Raw genomic sequence first — 14,761 nt, 5'->3', positions numbered from 1 at the left:
GCTCTGCAGGGTAAAGCATTCTAGGTTTGAAGTTGTTTTCTTTCAATGACTGAATGCTTCATTCAATGCCCTTCTTGCTTTTAAGGTTTCTGTTGAGATACCTGCTGGCAGGTTAACAGTTACAAGTGATTTGACGTTTCTCCTTTACTGCCTGTGATATTCATTCCTTGTTCTCTGTGTTTATATGCCATGAGAGGTTCTATGTTTGTCCTATATGTTTTGTGTACTAGAAGCCTCCTCTACCTGAAAGGGTAGCTCTTTCTCAGATTTGGGACATTTTCTGCTGTTATTTTGTTGAACATGTTTCCTATGCCTTTTGGCTTGCACCTCTTCTCCTTCTTCAATACCCATGACTCATAGATTTGGTCTTTCAATGGAGATGCAGAGTTCTTATAGGCTCATCTCAGAATTCTTCATTATTTTCTCTCTGTGTTCATCTGTTTTTTGCAGTATGTCCACTTTGTCTACAAGTTCGGAAATTCTCCCTTCCACTTGTTTCAGGCTGCTGGGGTGGCTTTCAACTGTAGTTTTTATTTGACTTAAGAAGCTTTTCATTTCCAAGGGTTTTATCTTATCTTCTTATCTTTTGAGACTATCTATATCTGTTTTAAATTCTCCCTTCATATCTTGTATTGTCTTTCTTTTGCATTTATCTCTTTTTGGTATCTTTTTTGATTTCATTCAGATGTTTGTTTGTATCCTCTTTGGGTTTCTTTAGTTGTTTCTGTGTCCTCTCGCTACTTATTCATATTCTATTGGATTTCATTATTTTTTAACATGACTTCTTTAACATCCAGAATCATCCTTACCATCATTCTTTTGAGCTCAGAGACTGAGGTTTTAGCCCCTTCACTATCCATTGGATCGTTTGTTGCACAGTTGTTGACATTTTGAGGAGTCATATTCCTTTGCCTTTTCCTATTTCCCTTGTTTCTGTTTTGAGATTTGCTCAACTGTTGTCAACTAGTTGGTTGGGGATTTTATTGATCTGAAGTCTTTCCCTTGAATTACTTTCTGTGTTCTGACAGGAGTGGTTATTGTTTCGGTTTTGAATCATTTCTGTCCATCGAACTGGGGTTACAACTTAGCAATAGCAAGTTCACAAATTCAATACTAATCCAGATATTTACATGAAATAAAAAACATTTGGTAGCATTATCTGTAAACAGATGGGTGTTGGGAAAATCACAGTTGTTTGGTTAGAGATTTAACCTTAGGTAGGAAAGTAAGGGGAGTGGGAAGAGAGATTAGGAAGAAGGAGTATGGGGAGAGGAGGTGTGAGGTGTGGAGGATGCAGGTGAATGAGATCCTGATGTGTCTTATTCATTGTGCAGTTCCATTGCTGTGGAGGAAGATGTTATTGTCAGGGGTTGCAGAAGGATAGGAAGGATGGGAGTCATAAAGTAAGTAGTAAAGTGAATCACTACTTGAGTGGTTTGTAAACCACAGATAGGGGATGTGGAGAAAGAGGAGGAGCAGAAAGAAGAGAAGGAAGAGGAAAAGTGGGGGGAAGAACTGGAAAAGTAAAGAGAGAAAATTTGAAATAAAAGAAGGACAGAAAAATTGAAACTTTTTAGCCCTTGTGATGGAGAGGAAGGGGTTTCTTCTATGGTCAGTGAGTACACTGGACCTTCCCTTCCAATCACTGGCCCTCAGCTTTTAGTGCGCAGGTGGGTCTCAGGTGGTTCCTCTGCCTGGCACTGCCCAGACCGTGCTAGTCTGAGTCCGTTTAGACAAGGGGTCTCTCTCTATCCCTGCCCTGATTAGGAAAGGTATGCTAGACTAAATGGCAAGTTGCATCGCCTCCACTGGGCAGTTTTCAGGTGCTCCTCTGAGGTATCTCAGCTAAAGGCTCCTCTGAGAGGGTGCTGTCGGTTTCAGCTTGCTTACCTAGGAGGCTTCTTGGAGGTGGCTTGGGGGGATGAGCAGTTTTCCCTTTCTTCTGCAGGGCAAATTTAAGAGCTTTAGCTTAGGCTGTTTGCCCAAAAGCTCTTCTCGTGGGGGTGGGGTAGTCAGACTCACCTCTTTCTCGGAAGTGGTCGAATGAGTTATTATTTCCCACAAGCTGGGGGTGGGCTTGCCTAGCCTGTGTCCACACTGTCTTCCCTTGTATACAGAAGCACAAGCTGAACCACGAGTCACAGTGCAGCTCCCACACCAGGCATGACAGGAGATTTCCCTCGGGTTATTGGGCCAAAACCTTAATAAGCGGTGGGGAACCGTCAGGTGCCTGCAGCTGAACAGGGCAGTGGGGTAACCCTCTGAACTCAAAGCTGCAACTCATCTGGTAGCCCACGGATCCTCAGGTTGGTGGATAGGTGGTTGGCAGTTAGCAGTTGCGCCTTTTTTCCACAGTCTGGGAAGCCCCCAGCTCAGGAAGGCTATAGCTCTGTGTGTTGATTTTTAGCACTTGGGGTGTTCTTCCTAGGCTCCAGAACAAAATGAAGAAAAAACCAGAACACCTGCCAGTGGTACAGCATGCTGCTGGCAGCAGTTGCACGCCACAGCCCACTTTTACTTTATATAGGGTCGGGTTATTGCCTGGGCTAGGCTCAGACAACCATCCTCCTATGTTCAGCTCCTGCCTGGATTACGGGTCCAACAACACAACACACCTGGCTTCTTTTTTTTTTTTTTGACTTACAAGTGTTCAGTCTTTTATTTGGTGGGACTGGCAGGGCTTCACACTTGCAAAGCAGGTGCTCTACCACTTGAACCACGCCTCCAGTCAATTTTGTTCTGGAGATGGAGGTCTTGTGAACTATTTGCCCAGGCTGGCTTTGAACTGCGATTCTCCTGATCTCAGCCTCCCAAGTAGCTAGGATTACAGGCATGAGCCTCCTGCACCTGGCAGTGGCCAGGCTTTTGATTACACTTTGTTTGTTTTTTTTTCTTTTATTATTCATATGTGCATACAAGGCTTGGGTCATTTCTCCCCCCTGCCCCCACCCCCTCCCTTACCACCCACTCCGCCCCCTCCCTCTCCCCCCCCAATACCCAGCAGAAACTATTTTGCCCTTATTTCTAATTTTATTGTAGAGAGAGTATAAGCAATAATAGGAAGGAACAAGGGTTTTTGCTGGTTGAGATAAGGATAGCTGTACAGGGCATTGACTCACATTAATTTCCTGTGCGTGTGTGTTACCTTCTAGGTTAGTTCTTTTTGATCTCACCTTTTCTCTAGTTCCTGGTCCCCTTTTCCTATTGGCCTCAGTTGCTTTTAAGGTATCTGCTTTAGTTTCTCTGCGATAAGGGCAACAAATGCTAGCTAATTTTTTAGGTGTCTTGCCTATCTTCACCCCCGCCTTGTGTGCTCTCACTTTTATCATGTGCTCAAAGTCCAATCCCCTTGTTGTGTTTGCCCTTGATCTAATGTCCACATATGAGGGAGAACATACAATTTTTGGTCTTTTGGGCCACACACCTGGCTTCTTAATTGAGATGGGGTTGCTAACTTTGCCCTAGCTGGCCTTGAACTACCACTCCAGTGGCCGAGGTTACAAGTTTGCAGCCACCTTATGGCAAGAACTGTAGCATAAGTCACTGTCAGGGGCCTGATGGTCTGGACACCCTAGGTCTGAGAGTTGTAATGCCAGCTGCAGTTAAGGGCCAAGGGCCCAAAACAATAGGCCAGAGAACTGAAACACTCATCACGCTCAAGTGCCAAGGGTCCAACACCATAGGCCCAAGAGCTGTGACTCTGGTTGCTCTAGAGCTGATGGTCCCTGAAGCTGCTTTCCAGGGCCAAGGTTACAGCAACCAACAGCCAAAAGCTGAATTCTGGTTGATGACTAGAAGTGGTGAGTTCCAAGGTCCTATGCCAGAAACTAATTCCAGCCAATATAAAGGGCTAAGATTCCTGACTCAGGGGCCAAGACCAATAACACTAGTGCTGTTGGGGTTAAGGATCCTGACACTATAGGTCCCAGAGATGCACACCAGTCACTGTGAAGGTCCAAGGGTCCCAAACCTTTGACAAGATGGATCAAGGGTACCAAAACAATACTTCAGAGACTGACCTTAGGGGTTCAGTCCTTTTTGGAGTTGATGGTCATGGAAGACTGAGTCACAATTGAGAATGACACCTCAGGATTGGGTTAAAATTGTGGGTCTGGGGACCAGGGTGTCACTCAGTGATAGGGACTCTGGTTTCTACACTGAGCCCTGCAAAACTACCGATCAGCAGCAGGAACAAAAGGATGAAGGGGTAGAGATGAAATTGCGTCTGTGGATGTCCCCTCTAGGTGGATATGCGGTAGTGTGCCCGTCACCATCCTGCTAGAGAACTGTGGGGACATTGCCTCTTTCTTCCTTCCAGATTGCTGGGCCCGGGGAAATGCACGTTTTCCTCCGGAAGTTCAAGTGCACACATAGGACAGCTTTGAAGCAGGAGGAGAGGAATCTCTTGCATGAAAAATATAGAACCAGACTTTTCTAGAAGAAGACAGCCATGGACACCTGGGAGCTGGGGCTCCATCCCGGCATCCATGGAGGAGGATGAGACACCAGGGCTGAGGCCCACTTCAATGTCACACTGCACTATTCCAGTTTTCGCGAAGTTGGAGGTCCGAGTTTTGCATGTATTTGGTGGGATCGTTGAAGGCTACTTCCAGGTTGGTGCAGGGACTCAGATTAGCGAGAAATTGATTTGAAAATTGCAATCTTGGTGTGAGAGGTGGGTGTAAGGTGAAAAAGTGTGAGGAGTTTGACAATGTCCTGGGGAGGGGGTCACCATGAACACAGCCCACATGGAGTACAGCTCTGCTGCCCACCACTGTGCCCACACAGCCTGCCTGGGCCACTCAGATGACGTTAGGATCTGATCACTGCCCAGCTGATCCTCGTGGTGACAGCCAGTGATGGCTTGAGAGCACTGTACTGTCCACACAGACTGAGCTGCGGCACACGGTGGCGTACGTGAACTAGGCTGATGACCGCCAGGACTCTGCAGTGGTCGAGTTGGAACTGGAGATCATGGAGCTGCCCACCGAGGAGACCCCGGTCATCACGGGCTCTGCTCTCTGTGCCCTTGAGCAACGTGACCCTGAACTAAGTGTGAAGTCAGGGCAGAAGCTGCCAGACGCTGTGGACCCTTCCATCCCAGTGCCCACCCAGGACGTGGAGAAGCCTTTCCTGCTGCCTGTGGAGTCTGTTTACTCGTCCTAGCCAGGATGGTGGTGACAGGGACGTTGGAGGTTGACATTAGAAGGAGATGAGTGTGGTTCCCAGGACAAATAAGGGCATTTACACTGTGCTGAAAGACATGGAGAAATTCCACAAAGCCTGGAGAGGATGACGCAGGGACAACCTTGGGCCCTGGTCCAAGGCTTAGCGTGGGAGGACCTGAGGTGTGGCCTGGTCATGGTCAGGCCGGGTCCATCCAGGCCCATCAGAAGGAGGCAGCGTACAATGAGGGGTTCGCCACCAGTCTTTTGTGTCTACTTCCTGCCTGTCATGTTTTCCCTGACCTGCGGGACACGGTTTATGGGGTCATCTTGCCTCCAGTGAGGGGATTGCTGTGCCCGCAGAGGACGTGAGCTTAGCCTAATCATCAGCCCATGATCTTAGAGAGACGCCAGCTTTCACCTTACCAGATCATCGCCGCCAGCCTCACCACTGACACACGAGCCATGACTCGGGAGGACAAGAAGCTCGGGTGGAGTTGATTCTGGACCTGTGCTCAGACTGTTTGATCTCAGGGCTGCACTGACCAGTGTCCCCTCTCTCTTTTGGTGCCTCTGCAGCACAAGCTGCCACCTAGAGTGCAGGTACATGGCTACTGCCCCTGGTTACAAAGTGTGTCCTGCCAGGGGACAACAGCCCCCAAACTGTTCTATGAATAGAAAGTGGAGGAAAATATGAAATTAGATCCACATGGCTATAACAGAAAGTTTAATATGCATCATAAATGTTAGCAGATTCTTTTGAACCCCAATGCAAGTGTTCAGAGGCAGAGCCTTGGGAAGAGATTAGGCTTGAGGCTCCTGACACATGGACAGTGTGTGTGCCTTTAGAGAGGAGCTTGAGGGGCTGGGTTCAACCCTTCCACCCACCCATCCTGAGAGGACACAAAACAAGGTGCCACGTCACAGGGGAGGGCTCAAACTCTCCACGCAATGATTGTTATAAATTTGAAAAGTTCCTTGAGGCAAACCATTGTGGGTGACAGCCTGCCATGATTGGCCCACTCCGTACTGCTCCTCACAGGGCCTTTGTGATGTCATAGAGCAGCATGTATTTAAGGGCCCGAGTGGGCTGGCTTTTGTCCTTTTACTGCAGGGAGCTCGTTGGGTGTGACCTGCTGGACTCGAGCGTTGTGAGAGACTCCATCCTGACAGTTTGTGACCTACTGCGCACCGTGAGCCGCTAGTTACTTCACGTCGTCCGGTAAGGGGTTTAGGGTTTGGTGTTTTGAGTTTATTCTTGTTTATTTATATGTCGTTTGTGTTTATTCTTGCTCGCTTTTTCATTTTTTCTTTATGTCTCCCCATTTTTTCTTTTTCTCACACTTGATTTTTCTTAGTCATTCATACTTTTATTTCCTTTCATTTTCCTATTTTTCATTGTTATTTCACATATTTTATGTGTGCTGGATAAGGTATTTCATATTCTGTTTCCCTACATGCTTAGAATGCACTTGAATCAAGTTCACCCACTATTACCCTGTCCCATCCCCAACTCATTAAAATTCCCATTGTACCTTCTTGTCCTGCGTTGTCCACCTAGACTCCACAGGAATAAAACAGGCAACGTTTGTCTTTGGGGGACTTGCTTGTTTCACTAAACCTCATGTCCAGGTCTATCCTTCAAGTGTAGACATCATTTTGTTCTTCTGTATAGCTGAGTAAACCTCCACTGTGGTTGCAGGTGACAGCTTCTGAGCCATCCATCCACTGATGGGCACCTAGGCTGACTCCATAGTTTGGCAATTGTGAGCGTGCAGTGATCAGCCTGGGTATGCAGGGTCTTTGTCCTAAGGTGACTTTGATTCTTCTGGTATCCACTGAGAGGTGGCATATCGGAATTCATGGAAGGCTCCATTCTTAATTATTTCAGCCCCATCCAATTTCCGCAGGGGCTGCACTAATTTACTTTCCTGCAGCTGGGAAGCCGTGGGCTTCCTTGCCAGCGTGTGTTGGTTTTGGATTTCTTCCTGGTAGTCATGGTCACTGGGCCACCAGGGAGTCACAGTGCAGCTTTGAGCTGCGTCTCCCTGATGGCTAAAGATCGTGGACCTCTTTCTAGGCGCTTACGGCCATGCGGACATCTTCATTGAGAAGAATTTGTCCCCTGCATTTGGCCCTTTTCTTGATTTTGGTGCTGAGGTTTGAACTCAGTACCTGTGCTTCCAAGGCAGGCGCTCTAGAGTTGAGGTGTGCCGCCGGCCCTTTCTGCTTTTAGTCATTTTTCAGAGAGGGTCTTGCTGTTTTGGGCAGGCTAGTGTCAGTCTGTGATCCTCCATCTGCCTCCAATGTAGCTGGAACTACAGGCACATGCAACAATGCCTAGCGTTTCAGTGAGATAGAGACAGTGTTTACCCCTGCTGGCCTCTAACCATGGTCCACCTCATGCCCTCTCCCGACTAGCTGGGATTACAGCTGTGACACACCATGACCCTCGTGATTTGCTCTTATATTGATTGGGTTATTTGCTCTTTTGTTGTCTCGGTTTTGGGGTCTTTAAGGATTCTAGATATTAATTCCCTTGGATGAGTAGAAGGCCAAGATTTTCTCCCGTTCTCTAGGCTCTGTGTTCATTCTGTAGTTTGTTTCCTCTGTGTGCCATAGCTGGAGAATTCCACTTGTCAGTCAGTTCCCACTCTAATTTCCTGGACTGCTGCAGTCAAGTAAGTACTGGGTGCTTACCCCTTCGCCTGGGGCTCTGCCACTGGATGCCTATTCGGAAATTCATGGCAAAGCTTCGACCCACGTTTTCCTCCAGCTGTTCCCAAGTTTCTGTCTTAACTAAGGTCTCTGGTCCATTTTGAGTTCTTTCTGCACAGGGTGTGAGATGGGGACCTGCTTGCGGCCCCAGTGTGGATGTCGAGTTTTGCCAGCACCATGTGTGAAGGGCCATCTTTCTTCCAAAGTACGTCTTCGGCTCCTCTGTCAAGAATCTCGTGGCCGTCGCTTCGTGGACGTCCTTCTGGGTCTTCTCTTCTCTCTCCCAGGTCTCTGTCTGCTTTTGTGTCAGTACCATGCTGCTTTTGTCGTGATGGCTCTGTAGTGTAGTTGAAAGTCAGGTATTGTGGTACGTCCGGCATTGCTCTTTTTGCTGACAATTGTTTGGTAATTTGGGATCTTTCATTTGAATTTTAGCGTAGATGTTCCTACTTCCATGAAGAATGACATTGGATCTGATGCAGGCTGCATTGAATCTGCATCCCAGTTTGGGGAAGATGGCACTTTGCCAACAGCGTCTGTCAGTCCGTGGACACAGGAGGTCTTTGCATCTTCTAGTGTCTTCTCCCATTTCTCTCCTCCATGCTCTGTACTCGTCAGGACAGAGCTCCTCCCCTGCCTTCCCGAAGTGTATCCTAGGTGTTTCTTGAGGCGCTTGTGAATGGGATTGTCCTGCTCACTTCTTTTGCACCAGGTTTCTTGCTGACGTACGCAAAGGCTACTCACTCTCCTGGTGACTTTGTGTGCCGCTGCTTGGCCGCAAGCGCTTCTGAACTTGACGTGTTTTCTGGTGGAGTCTTCGCCTCTTCTGCATTGGATCATGGTAGGTGCACACACGGGTAATTTGCTGTCTTTGCTCTTTATTGTCTCCCTCTTATTTCTTTCCTTCCTCTCCGCATCGTTGAGGGTTTCTGCATCTCTGTCTGCCACAGAAACTTGCCCACATCTTTCTTTTTGTGCTTTTATCGCTGTCTGGTTTTGAAATCAGGGTAACAGTCCTGCCTTTCTGTAAGGAGCGCTGATGTGTCCCATCCCTTTGCTTTTCGTGGAAAAGGCTGGGATCCGTGTTAGCTTTCCTTTCAAACTGGTAGAATTGAGCAGCGTATCCATTTGGTGTCCTGGGCTTTTCTTTGTAGGGGGTTTGTGTTACTCTTTCAAAGTCATTCACTCATTTTTGAATTGTGCAGGTGTTTTGGATAACGTTGGGTTCATTTTGGTAGGTCCTTTCCTGTGTGTCTCAAAACATCCATTTCTTCAAGATTTTCCAATTGACCTGAATCTAAGCTTTCACCATGTTCCCTAATGGTCGTCTTGACTCCAGTGGTTTCTCTTGTCATCTCACCTTTCCCGTGAATCATGTCGTTAACTGTGTTTTCTCTTTCTCTGCAGAGTTTTGCTAAGCATTTGTCAATTTGTTTATCCTTGCAGAGCTCAGCTCTCGGGACCATTGACTTCTCTGTGGTGGGATAGTTTGCCTTTCCTTTATTTCAGCTCTGGTCTTCATTATCCTTTCCTTTGGCTTTTGGGTTTAATTTGTTCTTATTTTCCTAGGACCTTGTAGCACCTCTTGGGTTCTTTGTTCAGGGATCTCTGGCTTTTGAGGGAGGTGTTTCTAGTGATACACGTCCCCAGTGAGCCACTTTTAATTCATATGCGGTGTTGTTTGGTGTTTCCACTGAAGAGTTCTGGTGACGAGAAGGACACGCGATGGAGCGGAAGGTGAAGAACAGCTTTTTTGGTGAGAACATCGTCACCAAGCATTACACAATTCTGCACACCCTTGGCCAAGGCGGGTTTGGTGAGGTAAAACTGGCCCAGCACAGAGTTACAGGAGCCCAGGTGGCCATCAAAATTGTTTCCAAAGGGGAGCAGAGCTTCACCTCCATATCCTCGGAGGTGGCTATAATGAAGTCTATAGAGCACCCAAACATTGTGCGTTTATTTCATGTGATCGAATCAAAAAAATCGGTGTATATGGTGATGGAGTTTGCCTCTGGGGGAGACCTCCATGACTACGTCTTGGAGAAAGGCCAGGTGGAGGAGGGGGAGGCTCGCAAATTGTTCTATCAGATCACCTGTGCACTGAGCTACTGTCACAGCAAGGGCATTGTGCATCACGACCTCAAGCCAGAGAACATCTTGGTGGATGGCAGTGGCTCAGTGAAACTCAGTGACTTTGGCCTCAGTGCCATTGTCCAAGCCGGGGAAAAATTGCTCATGTTTTGTGGCACCGATGTTTTCTGGGCGCCTGAACTTTTTGATGGGAAGGCCTACGAGGGGCCTCCCGTGGACGTGTGGAGTCTAGGAATGACTTTATATTACATCCTGACGGGCTCGCTCCCCTTTAGCGAAGACACCACCTGTGAGCTGGAGCAGCAGATCAGGCATCTGACGTTCCAGTTTCCAGCATGCCTGTCTGCAGAGGTGCAACAACTGACCCACTACATCCTGACTGCCGACCCCAGAGGGAGGCCCACTGTGGCTGATATCATCCAGCACCCCTGGTTAAAGGCAGACCAAGAACAGAGGCAGGAGATACCCCCCACCCAATCCTATCGCAACGTCTTGGGAACGATGCGTGGACTGGGGTATCATTCCCAGGAGATCAGGGACTCTCTAATGAAAAAGTCCTACAATCATATTATGGCTACCTTCCTCCTCCTCCAGCATCAGACACCACAGGGGGACAGTTCCAGCAGACAAGAGGAAGAGGTCAAGGACTGTGACGATCCTCCTTGCCTGCCCCTGACAGACCCTGTCAACTCCTTCCAGAGGCGACTCAGTGCAACTGCCCTTCACTCCGTCATCAAATCGGTAGCCCCGGAACACCAAAAAGGTGGCGATAGGCAGAAGGGCCGCAGACCAGCCTCGTGGCCTGCTGTAGCCACCTGCAGGGGACCCACGAAGGCCAGAAACATCAGAGCCTCCCACTGCGGCATTCAGGATGCCCGGCATGATACCAGCGATGGTCAGAAGGGAGAGCGAGGCAGCGTGTCCAGTGGGCTGCCCCCCCGCCCCCCCACCCTGGGCGCAGAAAGTCCCATCACCAGTGGGCAACCCCAGAGTGGCACAATCAGGCCCACTCAGGGAGATGATGACCATGGAGGGACCACGACCTTCAGGAAGAAGTGGAGGAGAGCTGCCCGTGGCCTTGCCAAATTCGTCAGGGGCCTCTGTTGTTGTTGTGTGCTGGTCAGCAAGAGAAAAAGTCAACTTCATGCTTTTGGAGAGACGGGCCAAGGGTCAAGTAAGTGTGGCGGGTGAGCAGGGCTCCTGCATTTTATTCTGTCTGCCGTTAGTAATGTCAGTTTGCATTGAAAACCCCAGGTGTATACATTTGTGGGGTGCAATGCAAAGGTGAGGTATACCTGCACGCTGTGGGCTGAGGGAGTCACTGTACTCAGTCGTCTGTCACCGCACAAAGTCCTGCTGGGTCCCATTCTGTGGAGTCTAGGCAGTAGGACAGAGGTTACCTGAGGCTGGGGTGGAGAGGGTGGCAGGGAGGGGAGGGAAGCTGTGGACCAAAGGGGACAGAGTTTTCCCACAGGAGGGGTCAGGTCGGAGAGGTGTCGCACAGCGGGGTGACTGTAGTCGTGAAGAAGGTCCTGTGTATTCATGTCAAAGTCACCGAGAGTCCATTGCACACGTCTCCCTGCCTCTCGAGAGCACAGAGTAGATCCCGGCGTTGGGGTGTGTGAAATCCTTCGTGTGCAGGATGGGTGAGATGTTCTAAACGGAGGCTGTGCTGATGGTTACACAACTCTGTGAATATGCTAAGAGTAACTGCACGAAAACAGGCAACAGCCTCAGGTGTGGTGGTTCGGCACTAGCCGAGTTTGTGGGAGGCCCTGGTCCCACCCCGACACGAGAAAAAAGGAGGAGTGTATGATTTGCAAAGAACCCTTCTGCAAAGCCTTGAACAAAAATTATTTTCACAAATACCACAGTCCTTGCTTTTCTTTTTGTCACACTGGGGTTTGAACTAAAGGCCTGGCTGGTCCTTGCTCGGTTGTCGCTCTGCCACTGGAGCCACACCCACGGCCCTTTTGTGCTTAAGCTATTCTGCAGGTAGTGGGTCCAGGATTTCCTTGGGCTGCTGTTGGACTAGCTGTGCCTTTCATCACAGTGAGACAACAGGTGAAACACCATGCCTGGGTTCTTGCTTGAGATGGGGTCTTGCTAAATTTGTCCTGGCTGAACTTGAACTCTGTACCTCCCTTGATCCCGCTCCCCAGTACCTGAGACTACAGGCATGCCTTAGCGCCTGGCCCACAGAAGTAACTTCCACAGGTACAAAAATCTTTGCAGGAAGATGGTCCACCCTCGTTACTCACAGGGCTACTACAAGTAGGCCAGCTCACAGACGAGCAGCACCCTCCGTAGCTGTTAGGATCTGTGTGTTTACACTTTGAACGGTCGGTCACGTGGTTATCACAAAGATGGTTACTGTACCTAAAAGACGGTTACTGTACCTAAGTATTTGGTGAATTTTCTGCCTTTATTCAGTCTGTTCCCAGTAGACAGAAGATTTTTAAAAGTCTTCTGTTCCTAGTAAATAGATTTTTAAATCTGTACCTTCATTTTTCAACCCATCTCCATGAACACATTTGCTAATTCAAATAAGTAGAAAGGTGACAAGTTCTTACAATTCAAAATTACAATGTGAAACGTGTGGCACAGATTTGTAATCCCAGTTGGTGGGGAGGTGGGTGGAGTGGACTTCAAGGAAGGCAAGTCTGAATGTTGTGAGACCTGGAAAAAGATGGAGCCTCCCCGCAGCAGTTGAATGTCTGGCTGGCATCCATCTTCAGCCCTTTTTACAAATGACCAAAACAGAACTGATTCAATGCAGAGACAGAGAGCTGTTCCTTTGTAGAACTGTGGGTGCCGATCAGCTTTCTTTCTGCTACACCTTTCAGATGACTCTGACTGAGAAAACCGATGGCCTTTCAACATCTCGGCCAACTCAAGATCCAAGCAGGGACTCGTCCAGGGAGCCCAGGAAGGAGGCTGAGTACAGGTGGTGGACGCCAGGGCCGGAGGGCGTGAGCTCCTCCCGTCACCCAGCACACAGATGTCTGGCGTGAAGTGCCATGTAAGTTCAGCGAGTGGCGCCTGGCAGCGTGCCCCAAGGCCGCAGCTGCAAACATGGCTGCCGAAAGGTCTCCCACGAGACTTGTCATTTAGGACCTCAGCGGACAGGCGGTGATGTCCTGATGGAAAGGCAAACAGCGTCAGGACGTTCCATTCCTATGCAGGTTGGCCTGATGGCCTCATTGCCTGCCTCTCCCAGCCCACACCAAGCTCAGGGTGGGTTCCAGAGCTGGGTGTTCCAAGGTCACAATGGATGGGGCTGCTCACGGATGAGTTCATGCCCCCTGACTGGCTAAGTAAGGATGAGCTTGGGGGGATTTGACTTTCCTCTTCTCTTGACAAGAACTTGTCAAACTTGGGAATGAAGCTGGAGTTTCACTACCACAGCACCCCAGACCTTCACACTGACTGACTTACTGTGTGCTGCTGGGTCACACATTTTCTCAGGTGGGCCCTTTGCCCGTTCTAGGAAATTGCTCCACCTTAGCTACACCACCTGTACCCAGAGCTACATTTACTTTTCAAAGGATGTGAGAAGCTGCCAAAAAGACACAAAATGTAACAACTGCCCCGGAACCTCTCACCCTCTAGCAAGGGAGCTTTCATTTTCATTGCGAGGGACAGACCAAGGGCCTCACAGTTGCTCGCCCAAGTGTGGGAGAAGGGGTCTTCTGGATTACATGTGAGCACCGCCGTCTCGGTGCGAGAGCTGTCAACATGACTGACCAGAGGCACCGCCCGAGCTGAAGTGAGAGTAAGACACCAGTTCTTCATCTGATGGCAGAAAGCCTACTGCCACTGTTAGTTTCCTCCTGGGAAGTGGGGCACAGTTTCTAAAACAAGTGCCCCCCTGCACAGATTCCTCCTTGCTGCCTGTAAGTATACGGACACATAACCAGTGGGTGGTGGCCTAGGCAGGCCAGCATGTGCCGGTCCCCACTGCTCTGTAAGGGCCCCAAGTAAAACTCATTCATGGACAAGCAGCCTGCCCACCTGCCTCATGGCCCTAACCGTGGTGGAGCCACTTCCACGTTCAACTCAGAGACACGGGCAAGCGGGAAACCCAGCTCCTGCTCTGGGTGGGCTGTGTGCATCTCTCTGCCTTCCCAGGGTGCAACTCGGCCTGCATGTCTGAGGACTTGAGTGCGGTTTCTGTTCTGTGGCTGCCTCTGCCCAGGACTTCTGGATCTCCAGCCCCCACCAGGGAATGGAATCAGCGTGCATTTCCACCGACAGTCATAGGAAGGTAAGTGGGAGGGGGTCCCACACAGACCCATAGACATGAAGACCCCCTTCTGTGCACCTGCAAATTTCCCAAGCAGGCGTCATGGGGTCCTGCCTCTGCAGCAGGATGAGAGAAATAGGAGGTGTGGGGGTGGGGAGACCCTTCTGTCATGTCTCCTTTGCCTCAATTTCCTTATGTGAATCAAGGGCACTGACCACTTCCCTCCCGAGGATTCACCCTGAGCCCGCTGCCTGCCCCATGCCTCATATTCCATAGGTGCCCACTAGCTACCTCTTGAATAGAGACGGTGCCAGCCCAGCTGGTCAGTGTGCCATGTCTCTCAGGACTTTAAAGGCTGAACGCTGAGTTCGGCCGTCCTGGAGCAGGAGCTGAGGCGGTATTGCTGTGCAGATGAGAGACTTGGGTGGGGAAGGTGGGTTGTCCCAGACGTGGACCCTGGGAGGTCACAGCTCACACTGTGACAACGGAACCATTCCATCTACTTGCCACTGACGGGGCAGCTGTGTGTCCACAGGTTCCA

At 49.5% G+C, this 14,761-nt stretch overlaps 1 protein-coding gene and 1 pseudogene across 1 annotated transcript; both read left to right on the top strand.

Annotated features, from left to right (window-relative positions):
- Positions 1-3,589: 3,589 nt before the first annotated feature.
- LOC141423963 (elongation factor Tu, mitochondrial pseudogene) lies at positions 3,590-5,508 on the top strand (annotated as a pseudogene).
- A 4,100-nt stretch (positions 5,509-9,608) lies between these two features.
- LOC141423962 (sperm motility kinase 2B-like) lies at positions 9,609-11,165 on the top strand. Its single transcript, XM_074075367.1, has one exon. It carries the CDS (start codon positions 9,609-9,611, stop codon positions 11,163-11,165), a length of 1,557 nt encoding a protein of 518 aa, XP_073931468.1.
- The last annotated feature ends 3,596 nt before the right edge of the window (positions 11,166-14,761 follow it).

This window comes from Castor canadensis, chromosome 6 (assembly GCF_047511655.1).
Source record: "Castor canadensis chromosome 6, mCasCan1.hap1v2, whole genome shotgun sequence".
Taxonomy (NCBI): Eukaryota; Metazoa; Chordata; class Mammalia; order Rodentia; family Castoridae; genus Castor; species Castor canadensis.
The sequence above is the reverse complement of the archived record's forward strand: the minus strand, read 5'-3'. Positions and strand labels throughout refer to the sequence as shown.

Bases quoted from the DNA above. Each gene is read 5' to 3' on its own strand.
- LOC141423962 (XM_074075367.1), top strand. From the start codon at position 9,609: ATGGAGCGGAAGGTGAAGAACAGCTTTTTTGGTGAGAACATCGTCACC.